This window comes from Artemia franciscana, chromosome 13 (genome assembly GCF_032884065.1).
Source record: "Artemia franciscana chromosome 13, ASM3288406v1, whole genome shotgun sequence".
In the NCBI taxonomy this organism is placed as follows: Eukaryota; Metazoa; Arthropoda; class Branchiopoda; order Anostraca; family Artemiidae; genus Artemia; species Artemia franciscana.
In genome coordinates this window covers 30,168,608-30,183,759 of record NC_088875.1, presented here as the reverse complement: position 1 = coordinate 30,183,759, position 15,152 = coordinate 30,168,608, and the positions used below count along the sequence as shown (strand labels likewise).

Genomic DNA, 15,152 nt, shown 5'->3' with positions numbered 1-15,152 from the left:
GTCAGATAAGGATATGCTGAGTTTGGAAACGTTAACTAAGAACAAATTGAATGGAAACTAAATTTACTTGGCTTATGCAACTTGAAATGTGGCAGTAATCTTTGCTGGCTTTGCTGACAAAAGTTTTTCAGTCGTAACACCTTGCTTTCCTCGACGTCGGTTAAATGCCGTAGTTGTCAAGGCCTCCAAACTTAAAAAAATAATGGCATGTTTTAAAAAGAAGGTTTCTAAAAAAAATATCTTTCTTTAAAAAAAATAGGCAGTGGTAGGAAGAGAGGACTGCAGGGCCACTTAGTGCCACCAATAATACTGATCAAAAATGTTTGTGTGATTCTACTTCAAACTGGGTTTAACTTTTCTGCTAAAAAGAACTATTGAGAAAGGGAGAGGAGGGGGGCAATGAATTCACTTTATGTCTTGAGCCAATCCTTATATCGAACCAAGACTTGTCGTTTTTGCACGAACCACACCTTGACTTGTTTTTGTGTAGTCATTATCTTTTCTTCCAGTGTCAACAACTGTGATGAAGTTATCAGGCCGTCAAAACTGGTTCAATAGAGTTTATCTCAGTGATCTGTATCCTCTAGAAAAAAAAATAAGGATACATTTAAACGCTATTTAACGATTATTTACGAATTTTAAAAGCAATAGTATCTCACTTAGTTCAAAAGTCGACTCTCTTGCTGCTGCCCGATTTTCTCTATCATTACTAAGAAAGAAGTAAAGGCCAAGCTTTAGTTTCTTTAGCAATGTGAGAACTGTTAAAGCCTATGAGACACATGTAATACCATTTCCCTGTCTAATTCCCTAACCCAGAAAATAAAATAGCAAGCTCTACTACAATCACAAAGATAAGTGACAATCTGTTGTTGTGAGAAAATATTTCGGTAATAGGGCCAGGGAACTGTCGCACAAACTAGGTACTTACGTATTTTAATCAAAATAAAGTTTATAACTTCTTGAGAAAGCTTGGTTTTCCCAAAATTTGGTTTTTGTAGATTCCTCTTTTACGCTTAGCATAGCACGATAATAAGCGGATCATGTCTACTGGACATCTACTTTTCTTCTTTGAACTGGCAAATTTGTAGGCCTTTTCGAAAATAATTTCTAATTTTTCCCGTTACAAACTTCCTTCCAATGTATTAAGTTCTTTTTTTGTTCAGATGCAGATAATGGCAATGGCAACGACAAAAAGGGTTCAAGTAGATGGAGTACCTTTGGGCCTTCTAGCAACTAAAAATGAAAACGAATATCCTGTCCCTCTGACTGGGGTCAAGGTACATGTAAAAATTGTTGATGTGCTTGCAGAAGTCGAAGTTGTTCAAACTTACAAAAACCTGGAGATGCAGCCAATAGAAGCCATATACAAATTTCCTGTTGATGAAGGTATAATTGCTGTTCAAGTTTTCGTTCCATAGCCTAATATGCTGTTTATATTCTTGTCTTAGGAAAACCCGTGTGATTGACATACGAAACCTGTCGAGACAGATTTGCAAAATACCGGTTATCTATCAGAAAGATAGTGGTTAATTTGACTTTAGATGCTTGTTTGCCTTTGATTCTAGGTGAAATTATTGGTCTCATGTTTCAATTCTAAATTCTTGGTTCAACCTGCCTAAGACCAAATATATTGGATAATTTTCAAATATATTTGCTCAACCCAGCGTGATGAACATGATATAACCTCCAACAAATTGACTCTAGTTCGGCATTGTGGAGTTACATGAGAGGTTCAATCGAGTTTAATTAAAAAAAGGAAATAACTAAACTTAAAGTACACTGCTCTGTGACAAAACTCATGTTTTGTCGTGTTGACAAAACTTCACGAGGTGTAGCATAAGTGGGAGATGGTAGCGTCGGGAATGAAGGAGGGGGGAATTAATCCCAGGTTTTCCTTCTCACTTAATTGGACTATCTGTCTTGGCTTTTTCTACAATTAGCCATGACTTGATGCCCACAACTACTCCATTTTCATTCAAAAATCAACGGACTCGTTGATTTTTTCATTCAATTTAGTTCACTCAATTGGACAATCTGTCTTGGCTTTTTCTATAATTAGCCATGACTTGATCTATTCCATTTTAATTAAAAAGTCCAATTCGCTCAATTGGACTATCTGTCTTGGCTTTTTCTACAATTAGCCATGACTTGATGCCCACAACTATTCCATTTTTAATTTATTAATGCCATGTTTTTCTTCTCTCTCAGTTGGACTATCTGTCTTGGCTTTTTCTACAATTAGCCATGTCTTGATGCCAACAACTATTCCATTTTAATTCAAAAATCAACGGATTGACTATCTGTCATTAGCCATGACTTGATGCCCACAACTATTCCATTGCTACGGGGGGGGGGTAAATAAAATTTATGTGGGTGTTTGTTTGGAGGGAGGATTGTTGCTATGAGGTACTTGGGATTTTTCTAGGTCTTGGTAGCTTAATGTTGATATGAGATGTGGGAGCTAAATTGCTAACAGAATAAGAAGGCTCTATCTTTGGCACTATCTGGTATATACCTGAAACCCCAACTTGTTGATGAAATTGATGATGACCTTCAGGAAGAGGAGGAAACCAATGAAACTTAATATAAAAATGGGAAACTGAATTTAAAAGTAGGGAGTGCATCTTATTGTCAAAAATACAGCACTTCTATAAAAAGCAAAATGCTCATTTAGCTCTACTAAAACGTCTTATTTTTTTCGTATCTATGTTGATATCTTACAAGTGCAGCTAAAGTAAGAATATTGAATAGACTATTTTGACCGTTATGTCTAGAAAAGTAAATTTCAAACCTTAGCCTCAGAACAAAACTGAATTTCCCGATTACGGGTATAATTGTTTATGTATAATGCTATAATTGGTATTAATTAATGGTATAATTGTCTATTTACGAACAATTAACATTTTTGAATTCAGTTTACCTAGATAATCATTGTAACTCAGGTATTAGCTGAGGACAACAAACAAAACTATAACCAGGTTAATTTAGCTGACGTTTCTTGCAAAAACACATAAGGTGTTTTTAGAGTCCTGAAATAGCTTGAATACTGTTGAAATTTCTCAGCCAATGCGTAAATTAGTTTGGGTACGCCGAAGCATTTGGAACTTGAAAATGGGATTTTTTTACTGTATTTGCTTTCATAATGAGCCCAAAGAGAACGAGAAAGATAGTTGTGAAAACTGTCTTTGAAGAAAAGAATATATAAAAAACCTGTGAGCAGAAATTATGTTAAAAAATTTTCCCCAATAGTGTGCAACAGTATTTTGTTAAGGGTTATAAGGTGTGAATTGTATGTGAAATAGGGAACAAGGGTAACAATAAAACACACCCGTGGTAATGATATTTTGCATAAAGCATCCACATGGCACATTGTTAAAACAGGTGGGCTGAAAAAAGACCCTGAAAAATTACAAAAGGTAAAAAGGAAGAACGAGGGAAAGGGAGATAAAAGAGAAGGGAAAATATGGTTAAAATATCGACGAAAATAAGAAAACTGCCTAATAATAAAACAGAAACTTGGGGTTTCTACCCTGTATAACCGATCAACAGTGACCTAATGAGGGTCAACTCAATCTTACTATATCTAATAGAGATTAACTAGACGCCTGAGTCTTCCTGATTATAAAACTTAAATTAGAATAAGTGGTAAAGTGCTCAAAAATGGTGCTCACTAATATAGGGTTTCGGACCAAATTCAGCATTATGAAAACGTTTCATAATGAAACGAACTGAAACTAACTGTAGTAAGGAGCGACCCGGCTCAATAGTAACCAAAACTCTATAAAACGGAATTTTGATACCAATAGTTACATCAAAACAATTGTATTTTGTGCTGATTTTAAATATATAAGTTTCATCGAGTTTAATCTTACCCATCAAAAGTTACGAGCCTGGGAAATTTTGTGTTATTTTTAGAAAATAGGCGGAAACACTCTCTTAAAGGCATAGAATCTTAACGAAAATCACACCATCAGATTCAGCGTATCAGAGAACCCTATTGTACAAGTTTCAAGCTCCTATCAACAAAAAATGTGGAATTTTATAGTTTTTGCCAGAACACAGATCACGGATGCGTGTTAATTTGTTGTTGTTTTTTTGTTGTTTTTTTTTTTCAAAGGGTTGATCGTATCGACCCAGTGGTAGTAAGGAGCAGCATTTCAACTGGAAGTAAGGAGCAGCATTAAAAATTAAAACAACAGATATTATTACGTATACAAGGGCGTTCGTCTCTTCCTCAATACCTCACTCTTTACGTTAAAGTATTTTTAGTAATTTCAAATATTTATTCTATGGTCTTTGTGATTCCGAGGTCATTCTTAAAGAATTGGGACAAAATTCAAGCTTTAGTGTAAAATGCGAGGTATTGACGAGGGGGCGAACCCTTTCATATACGTAATGAAAATAATTACATAATACAAATATAGAAGTTCGTTACGTAAGTTACGTATATTTGTTACTAATAAAAACGTTCGTAAAAAAGTTTTAGTTGCATTTTTAAGTAGCCAAAAATTGGAGGGCAACTAGGCCTCCTCTGCCACCCCTTTTTTTATCAAAATCGTCCGATCAAAACTATGAGAAATCCATTTAGCCAAAAGAAATTAATATGCAAATTTTGTTTTAATTATTCATGTGAGGTGAGCCAAAATCAAAGCATACATTAATTAAAAAACGTTCAGAAATTAAATAAAGAAAGTTTTTTCAGCTGAAAGTAAGAGTGACATTAAAACTTAAAACGTACAGAAATTATTCCGCATATGAAAGGGGCTGTCCCCTCCTCAACGTCCCGCTCTTTACGCTAAAGTTTTTTACCGTTTTGAAAAGTAGAACTGTGACAAAGAGTCAAACTTCAGCGTAAAGAGCGGGACATTGAGGAAGGGACAGTCCCTTTTATATGCGGAATAATTTCTGTTTGTTTTAAGTTTTAATGTCGCTCCTTACTTTCAGTTGAAAAAAATTGTTTCTTTATTTAGTTCAGTCAAAGACGGTGTACCCTCAGTCACACGGGTGGGCAGACATACGACAATTTTCCAAAGTTAGCATAGCTGGAAAAAATTAAACAGATATTGAGGACTTGAGAAATGTCAAATTTACGTAAAATCACCCACTATGACTATCCAATACAGTCGTTTTAGGATTATAATCTGTAACTAATTTAGGGTTTGAAAAGACGAAGGAACAGAATCACTTTGGGATAGATAAATGTTATCTACGCTTAAATCTGTAATTTTGCATTTAAAATCAATAAGCTCAGATTCAAAGACACTTATATCATTCGCTGATTAATTTTTCTTACAGAATGCGAAATATTATTAGATAATGCAAGGCAAGACCACTATTGGCCACCCTTTGTGGATTCAATCGTTACGTCTTATAACCAGATATATATAAAAGCAGTATATTATTGAGATTAAGGAATTTCAAATATAAATAAACTACTTCAGGCAGGGGTGTATTCAGGATTTTTTTAGGGGGGCTACAAAAGTATTTTCTTTTTTTTGGGGGGGGGGGGAAATAAAAATACTTTAAAAAATGTATCAAAATTTTTTTTATGTTCATTTTTGTTACGTTTTTACGAGTTTGACAATTTTTTTTTGGGGGGGGGGTCAAACCCCCTAGTCACCCCCCCCCTTCTTGGATGTGGCCTTGATGTCAGTTAGCACATACAAACAATTTCAATTAAATTTAGTATGAGTCTATATTTTAAATAACCCGCCTGTTTCAACTAGGCATTGCCTAATTCTTTAAAAGGGGACCGGAAATTCCTGCATACACTTCTCTATCCATAGTTTGTCAAGTTATATTTTTTTTTTATCAGTCATACGAAAAATAAACTTCTTATCTGTTTGCGTAGTGACTCATATTTATTACAGTATCCTTATCTATAAACATCGGACAATTTTTCTTCATCAAAGTAAAAGGTCATTCACTCGCTTCTTCAATTACATGCTGTTGTTTTTTTTAATGAAACCCTTATCTTTGATCAGTTATAATACAATAATTTTTTTTTTTTAATCAAAGAATCATATATTTATTCCGTCATCAATAAATAAAGGTGTGATGATATGTCTTTTTCTTCTTGTTTTTCTCTTTGTTTTTGTGCTTATAAACTGGATATATTTCTCAATAAGTTCATCTTTCTGTATTTTAATTTAAGGCTAATGGTCTTTTTTGTTCCCGCCCAATTTCTGAAACAGATTCTAAGAATCTTAATAACGCCACTGCTAGTATCTATTCGATAGCAAACTCGTTTATGAGACTTGACAAAAACATAAACAAGTGGGAGAAAAAAACAAAAGATGTTTGTTTAGCAAAAGCACGTTAGATTCTACGGAGATTAATTTAAATGAACAGGTTATGTAAAAGAAAATATACCCACTGCTGAGCTAAAAATAGTGTTTTCTTTTGCACATCAATTTAAAGGGTAATCCTATATTTTTTCGCTCAGAGATTTTGATTCGATGCGCATTGAATGCAAATGGTAGAACTTGTACGAAAAGTAGACAAATCTTTTATTTTCGAGATGGGTGTCTGTTTTGAAATGTAAAGCGTGAACTCTCCCAAACCTCAACCGAGACCGAGTCCGTTTGGAAATGAAAATTGTTTGGCTATTGGGAGAACCCTTGGGTATTGAGAATTGCAAGCAGTTAGCCAGGTGGGTGAAACACACACCTGGCTATTTTCTTTTAATCTTCAGTTCTCGAAGTCCACCAGTCCCCAAACTTAAACCTCGTCATGTTACTTCTGAATTCCTTTTTACAAATTGTGATGAAAATGAAATAAATGAAATAATTATGTGTATGAAATAACAATCCTGTGGAGTAGATGAAGTATCGTTAAAGCAACAAAAACAATTGTTATTTCTATTTTGACTCATCTGATTAATTTATCACTTGAAGAGGGAACTTTTCCAGAAAGACTTAAATTAGCCTGAGTGCTACCCCTTCACAAAGGGAAGTAAAAAAATGAACCGAGTAATTACCGATCCATTTCTATTTTACCTTTTTTTCGAAGATTTATGAGAAAGTAGTCCATGAAAGAATGTATGATTACCTCCAGGAGTAGAATCTTCTGTGCGATACCCAACTTGGCTTTCGCAAAGGACTTTCTACGGATATGCACCAGCTATCTGGAATTCAATCCCCTTGGAAATCCGGAACTCAAATAACCTTACTACCTTCAAGCGAGCAGTGAAGGGTCGTTCCAGAAATACTGTTTAGATTTGAATATCATGCGGTCCTCCTCTTTTCGGTCTTTTCTTTTCTTTTCTTTTTTTTTCTTTTCTTTCTCTTCGTCACTCCCCTTTTTTCTCTTTTTTTTCTTTTTTGATAAATCCAGTTGATTCGTTGTTTCTGTTAGTTGATTGTTTAATTATTCTTTAGTTAAGTTTCTGCCCTAGTCAAGCACTTTTGTGCTTTCCTGGCAGATTATGTACATGTAATTATGTGTTTTCATTTAAATATATATGATTGAATTGAATTGAAGAATTCCTGCGAACAAAACTCTAGCACAGCTTGCATCAAACAATAAGTGCGTAATTGGTAATTTGATGTGTGTGTGTAGACTTGTTCCTGTGTTTGCGTACGTTTGTGTTTTTGTGCTCCTCAATCTCATCCTGCTAAATAACTAAGAAGACTAATCCGCCATTCCATCATAAATTTACTATGAAAAAGTAGTACATAAACAGAATTGATGGAAATAAAACTAATTTATTGGGAAGATAACAAGAGGAAAAGTTTGTGTAAAACGAAAAACTCGATGCATACCCGTACTAATGAACTTATTTTGGAAGAAATATAGCCTCTCAGGCGCATACGGGTTAAAGCACATAAAAAAGAATTTTTATTGAAATAGAAGAAAAGCGATAACAGTAAAAAGTTCGGGATTTCCCAAAATGAATTTAAAAACCCTTGTCCATCGTATCTGCCCCCATTAAAATACAACAACGAAAACAAACAGTCCGCACATGCAAAAGTAAACTACCCAAAGAAAAAGGATGAATGTTTGAGAGGTTTTTCACTCTCAGAAATCATATACCTCAGGTGGCTAGTACCAAGCATGGCAGAAGTGTGCCAAGCATAGCGGAACTCTGAGAACAGTACTAAGAGTGAATGATCTGTGCCAAGCATGACATAAGTTTCCCAAGCATGGCAGATGTCTGCTAAGTCTGATACAAGATCGTGATTTCATAGCAATCTGGGAATGTACATTATACAATTAGGCTAGTGAGTTAAGTAATTGAAAATTAAAGAGCCATTTGAAACAGACGGACAGAAAATAAAATCCTTCAATGATCTAAATGTGAAACGGTCAAACATTACTGTCTATGCATAATTGACTGAAAATGAAGAGAAATAAAAATAAATAATTATACCAAACATAAAAGAAATGGGTACTGCTATATACAAATAATTAAATCCTAAACGATTAAAAATTAAAATGAGTGCTAAAGTTAAACCAAAAAGGACACAAATTACTGCCCATAGGAGTTCGACTAGAGTTCCCTTCTAACCGTAAACCAAAATAAAAAATTGTCGCTAAATATAATCTGTAAACCTTAATTGTTGATGCTTCCTGTAATTAGTATATTAAACACTAAATAATTATACATTACACATTCAGTTCATTTTCAATATCTTTCCAGTCACCTTGATTTTTATAGGGGTTTTTTTTGTCAGTATTTTGGAATTAATAAGATGAAAGCTATTTTTCTTGTAATAAGATTAGGGCATTAACGTTATTTTGTGTTAGGGCGAGATGCACAAGATTTCGGAAAGAAACTTAAAGACGCTTTAATTAAATACCAAAAATGAACGAATTGTACAGAAAACGTAATAATTGTAGGAAAAACTATAAAAATCACAAATATTAAGCCCAGGTAACATACAAGAAATTTATAAAAAAAAAACTAAAATTGTTTGTATTAAATGTATTTAATATACTTCAGACCAGATAAGAAACTTCATTATTTTTGGACATTGACGAAGAATGAGACAGAAATTTATGGAGGAAAAAATAATTTTCCTTGCCAATATTTTTTAACACATTTTTTTTTATCAAACACGAAGATTTATCTATTCCAAATCAGACCAAATTATTTCTTCAAAATCACTGTTTTCATGCATTGAGTTCCTGGTAAATTCACTGTTCTCCCCCGATCCCTTCTCTGCGTTTTTTTTCTTGCTGTTCACTTCAACTCGACTCAACCTTCTTTTTTTTCCTCTTTTTATTTCTTGAGACAAGCTTGAGTCCTTCGGTTGGTGGGCTGTTGTACATTTTACAGACACAGGTTCTCTGATTTCCATATTCCTTGCAACCCTTGAGTCTAAAATTTCAGGAAGTAAGGATTCATTCCAGAAGGCTTCAAGCTTCGGAAATATTTTTTCCCAGTAGTCTTTCGATCGGTGAACTGTAATTATTTCCCAATCCTCAATAGAGTTATAAACTATTAAGTGGCATACCATTTTATCCAGTATCTCGAGTTGGCCTTGTATCTGGGCGAAATACCTGTGATTTTTTTTTAGCTGAAGACCTTCACTGGATAATTCAAGAAAAAATGCTTTAACTAAATTTTTTGACTGGGCCACATCATAAATGGTTTTGAACTCTGGTATATTATGCACCGTTTTTATCTCTATAGGTGTGCCATTAGGGAGCAGCCCATCTACAGATGCAGCAAGATACTGATACTGTGGATGCACACTGAGTCCTATTTGATCTCCCTTTACGACTTTTAAGTTGAATTTGTTTTCATATGCTTCTAGTGCCACTACTTCTAAATCTAAGCCCTTTTTCATTAGGGCAGAGCAGAATCTAGGTCCCAAGTTTCGAATTTGCTTAACAATTGGGGCAACTCTGGTGCTGTTTTTTCTGGTTGCAATTCTGTGGAAGTAACTACTAGTTATTCTCTTAGATCTTTCTTCAACCCAAGTGTCATTTTTGGATTGGCCCTTGGTACTGTTGAACAAACAGCTTATACTGGCAAAATCCAATTTTAAATTCTCGTCAGTATATTTTTGTATGGCCAAATTCATTTCATCAGAAGTCATGTCTGGCTTATTGCAATTTGGTCCATAGTCACGATTACCAAAGTTATAGTTTCTATTTTTTAACTTAGCAACGTGTTTTCCTCCAAGAGCACTATAATAACTGGTCAAATTACGTTTAGATATTACACGGAGTTTAGCCGTTTTATTACAATATTTTTTTGTTACGCTAGAAGGACTAAGCCCAAAAATATTTTTCCAAGCTAATTGATGCCATTTTGGACCTGAATTATAAGCAAGACTTGCTCCATGAACTCTTGCATGATATGAACCTCGTTTAGACCGGCTTATTTGCTTTCCTCCGATGAATTTAGCAACAACTGACATGTAGCTTTCAGCTAAGTTTGTAGTTGCGTCATTTCGAAGCTGCTCTGCTTTTCGACACACAATATCGACCTCTGTCATAACATCTTCAAACACGTGCAGGGGAAAATTATTCCACCGATCTTCTATTTTACTATTCACGGTCAATTCAGCAATCTTAGGACATCCAGAATCACATTTTGTGTGGTTTCCGAAAACATGGTACGGACCTCTTTTTAACAAGATTTTCAATTCTTCTGCTGTTCCATTATTTTCAGAATTTATTTTTATCGCACCCGTTAAATTTTTTGTCAGTTGCTGGATAATTCCTCGGGGAAGACATTTTGTGTACAAACCTTTTTTATTTTTGCACAAATTATATAGATGGGCTGTATAGTTTTTTGTGACGTGATTTGCACATTCATGTTTCCGTATGTTGGAACCGTAGGAAACACTTTGTTTTAGCTTATAAAAAACACTGGAATCACCGTCACCGATAAACTCTAAAAACTGTAATCCGTGCATCTCCTCACTGGAACGAAAGCCTTCAACTAGAATATCTGTTTCCATGCTCCTTGAATTTCCGTTATAATTCAGAAAGCAGAAATGATCTTTGGGAATTACTTTGGCGTTTGCAGAAGAAAAACATATATAACAGTATTTATTTTTTATGCCAACATATAACAGTTTTTTCGTAAATGCATCTATGATAACTGCAACACATCCTTTGGCCGAATAATCGTGTCCTTTGCTACGCTTATTCCAGCCTCCATCACATATCACTTTTGTCCAGTATAAGTCCTCCTTATACCTATCATCATGAATGGCTGATTTTAAGGCCTCTCGTCCATTTTCTAGCAAAATTTCCGATAAACTATTCATCCAAGCATTACCAAGCTGCCTTTCAATACGGGAATAAACTATTCGTGACATTGGTTTCACTCCAAGCACCCCGAAGAATTCACACAGTGTAGAATATCCTCCTCCACTACCCATGGCTCCCCAAACAGCCTTCGAATTCAAGCAGCCTTTAAGACTTGATTTTTTTTTCGGAAAAAGCAACCTGTGTCTGGTCCGTAAAACTTGAAAGATATTCTTTTACGCTTGTTGCTGGACATTCTGGTTCACCTTTAATCCTCTTTTCCCAGTTACACTTATTACACTTAACTTTCAGTTCAGTTTTCAGGCCTTTCTTTTCTAATTGCTTTATAATCAATTTTCCGTGATCGCAACTGATTTTGTGTCTGAATGCTGAAATTACTTCAGCAAGGAAATACCTTAGATTCACAATGCAGTTTCCATCTGGAATTCCAGATAAGTCTATCCCAGTATTCGTATCGGGGCAATCAACACCGTAAGAACCACTACCGTTTCCCAATTTATTTGAATCGTCTATGAGAGGATTTGCTGAAAATTCTTCTGAAATTTTCGATCCATTTGACAAATTATCTTTATCTTGTTCTCCAAGCAGCACCTTTCTAAAAAAAATGAAAAGAACCATAGAAAAACAAAACAGCGACCCGGCTCAATAGTAAACGAAAGTCTAAAAAACGAAATTTTGATACTAATAAATACGTCAAAAGAATCGGATTTTAATTAAATTTAGTCCTACCCATCAAAAGATAAGAGCCTGAGAAAATTTGTCTTATTTTGGAAAAAAGGGGGAAACACGCCCTAAAAGTCATAGAATTGTTTTGCCAGAAGACTGATCAAGGGTGCGTGTTTATTTGTTTTTTGTTTTCTTTTTCCCAGGGGTGATTGTATCGACCCATTGGTCCTAGGGTGTCGCAAGAGGGCTCATTTTAATGAAAATGAAAAGTTCCAGTGCCCTTTTTAAGCGACCAAAAATTGGAGGGCACCTAGGCCCCCTCCCACTTTCATTTTTTTCTCAAAGTCAACAGATCAAAATTTTGAGATAGCCATTTTCTTAAGCATAGTCAAAAAACATAATAAGATGTCTTTGGGGACGACTTACTCCCCCATAGTTCCCGGGGGAGGGGCTACAAGTTATAAACTTTGATCAGTGTTTACCTTGACCTGATGCCCACTTAATTGGACAATCTGTCTTGGCTTTTTCTACAATTGGCCATGACTTGACTTTTCCCACAACTATTCCTTTTAATTAAAAGTCAACGGTTGAGGGGTTTTGGCTGAGGGGGGGGGGGGGTAGAGGGGAGGGAGCTACGTTGAAGGATCTTTACTTAGAGGAATTTGTCACGGGGGAAAAGAAATTCAATGAAGGGGCATAGGATTTTCTAGCATTATTAAAAAAAAACACTGAAAAAATAATAATGAAGAAGTTTTTCAACTGAAAGTAAGGAGCAGCATTAAAACATAAAACGAACAGAAATTATTACGCATATGAGGGGTTCATCTCCTCCTAAATACCTCGCTCTTTCCGTTAAAGTAATTACAACTATATATTCTACGGACTTGGTGATTCTAGGGTCATTCTTAAAGAACCGGGAGAAAATTTAAGCTTTAGTGTAAAGAGCGAGGTATTGACGAAAGGGCAAACCCCCTCATATATGTAATACAAATATACAAAGTTCTAGGTGCTTTTATAAGTTACCAAAAATTGGAGGGCAACTAGACCTCCTCCCCCACCCCATTTTCTTCAAAATCGTCAGAACGAAAATATGAGAAAGCCATTTAGACAAAAAAAGATATGCAAATTTCGTTGTGCGGTTAGCCAAATCAAAACATGCATTAATTTAAAAACGTTCAGAAATTACATAAAAAAAAAGTTTTTTTTAACTTCAAGTAAGGAGCGTCATTAAAACTTAAAACGAACAGAAATTATTCCGTATATGAAAGGGGTAGTCCCCTCCTCAACGCCTCGCTCTTTACGCTAAAGTTTCTTATTGTTTTAAAAAGTATAGTTGTGAGAAAGAGTCAAACTTTAGCGTAGAGAGCGGGACATTGAGGAGGGGACTACCCCCTTTCATAAACGGAATAATTTTTGTTCGTTTTAATGTCGCTCCTTACATGCAGTTAAAAAAAACTTGTTTTTTTTTTATTTAATGGACAAGAGGGAATGAAACTTGTATATGTAATTTTTACTTACCGGTATTTTAAATTCAGCCACCTTTTGTTGATAATTTTCTTCCTCATATTTCAAATGTCTTATTGACTTCAGTTGACAAGTCAACAGCTTTAATCAGAGACACAATGCCTTGGAGGCCTAATGCCTAAAATTGGATAAGAATCCCGCCTTTTTTTCTATTGGCTGATGAACAACGCTATTAAGCCGGAAACAGGGGTAAAATAAGTAAAAAGTAAGCACATTTTGAAATTGTATTTTTCTGATTTTGCTTTCAAACTATTTATGATAGACATCAGAAATTTTCTGTAATGGTTGTAGATTATAAAATCTACATATGATCCAAAATTCTACCCTCTGGAGCCAACTTCATACCTTCTAGCAAGAAAAATGTTGAAAATTAAAAATAATTTTTTGCACCGTTAAAAATAAAAATATAACAATTCTGCAACCAACATTTTTTTTTAAATACTGGCAGGATGAACTAAAAAAAAAATCTACTGTCATTTCCCATCCACTAAATTTTTATTCACCAAACTAAAATAACTTGATTTCTTTTTTTTGCACAATAGGTAAAGCATATACAGAAAAAGTGAAACCAACATTTTTTTCCTTTTTAACTCGAGAGTTATCAAAAAAAAAATCAGTTCAAAATCACCTAAATCGCAGAAGTTATTCATGATTTTCTATCATAGGAGAAATAGCATTGGACACAAATTAAGACCATTAGCCTTAAAGGTTTTTTCTTACTCAACATAAATAATTCTATTTGTACTATAGTCAAAGGGACGAACGCAGGAGGGGGAGGGAGGGTATTTTAGTCATACCCCGCTGAAATGTCTAAGTTTTTTAAACTGTTTTGATTGCTCTCGTATAGTGCGATTTTTTGTCTCCCCTAAATTTTAAATCCCCCCCTATCAAAATAGGGTCTTGAATAAGTGTCTGAATGGTCATTCTCTTTATTGAACCTAGTAAATTTTCGCCTTTACCAGTTGAACTGCCACAATTCGCAATTAAAAACTATTCTAAATCGCTTACTTTTCATACTTTTACTTTATGTTTTAACAGGCTCGGCAGTGTATTATTTTAGCGCCTCGTTTGAAAATAGAGAAATCCTGGGGATCGTTAAAGAGATAGAAGAAGCGAAAAAGAACTATGAAGAGGCTCTTGAAAGCAAGCAAAGTGCATTCCTTCTTGAAGAAAAGCTTCCTGATGTTTTCAAGGTTGTTCATTTCTCTTTTTTTTATCTATTTACTCTTTATGCGCTTTACTGTTGAAGAACGGTCAAAATATAAACTATTTAGAAAGGCAATGTATTTGAATGGGAGTGTAACAGGTACGCGATTATTTGGGGAAGTCATGGACCAGAGCCCTCCCCAAAAACTCTTTGTGTTACGTTTTCGTTTGAGAATAATCATGTGTAAACCAAATCTAGAAGGGGTGATTTTCCAAGTGGATAATTTAATCTATAAATATTATAAAAATATAATAAATATAAGAAAATAGAATATAATAAATGTATATAAATAAAGATTAAAGAGAGCCAATAATTTAAAAATTTACAAGGTTTATACAGATGGTTAAAACAAAATTTAGAGCGAGTTCAACTCGGTCTTTATTGTTGTTCCATATAAAGGGGGATAGAACACACTTCCTACCTGAACCGCAACGCGTGTTATTCTCGTACGTAGCACTAATCACTTTAATGTATTTGTCTGGTATACCATACAAGGATAAGACCTTTGTTAAAGCTCTTCTATCTG

At 34.6% G+C, this 15,152-nt stretch overlaps 1 protein-coding gene across 1 annotated transcript; it reads left to right on the top strand.

Annotated features, from left to right (window-relative positions):
* Positions 1–1,163: 1,163 nt before the first annotated feature.
* On the top strand, positions 1,164–14,690 carry LOC136034782 (von Willebrand factor A domain-containing protein 5A-like; the record flags this gene model as incomplete). Its single annotated transcript, XM_065716193.1, is given in 2 exon segments — positions 1,164–1,386; positions 14,458–14,690. Coding segments are annotated over 2 exon segments (432 nt in total). The 3' UTR covers positions 14,667–14,690.
* Positions 14,691–15,152: the final 462 nt, after the last annotated feature.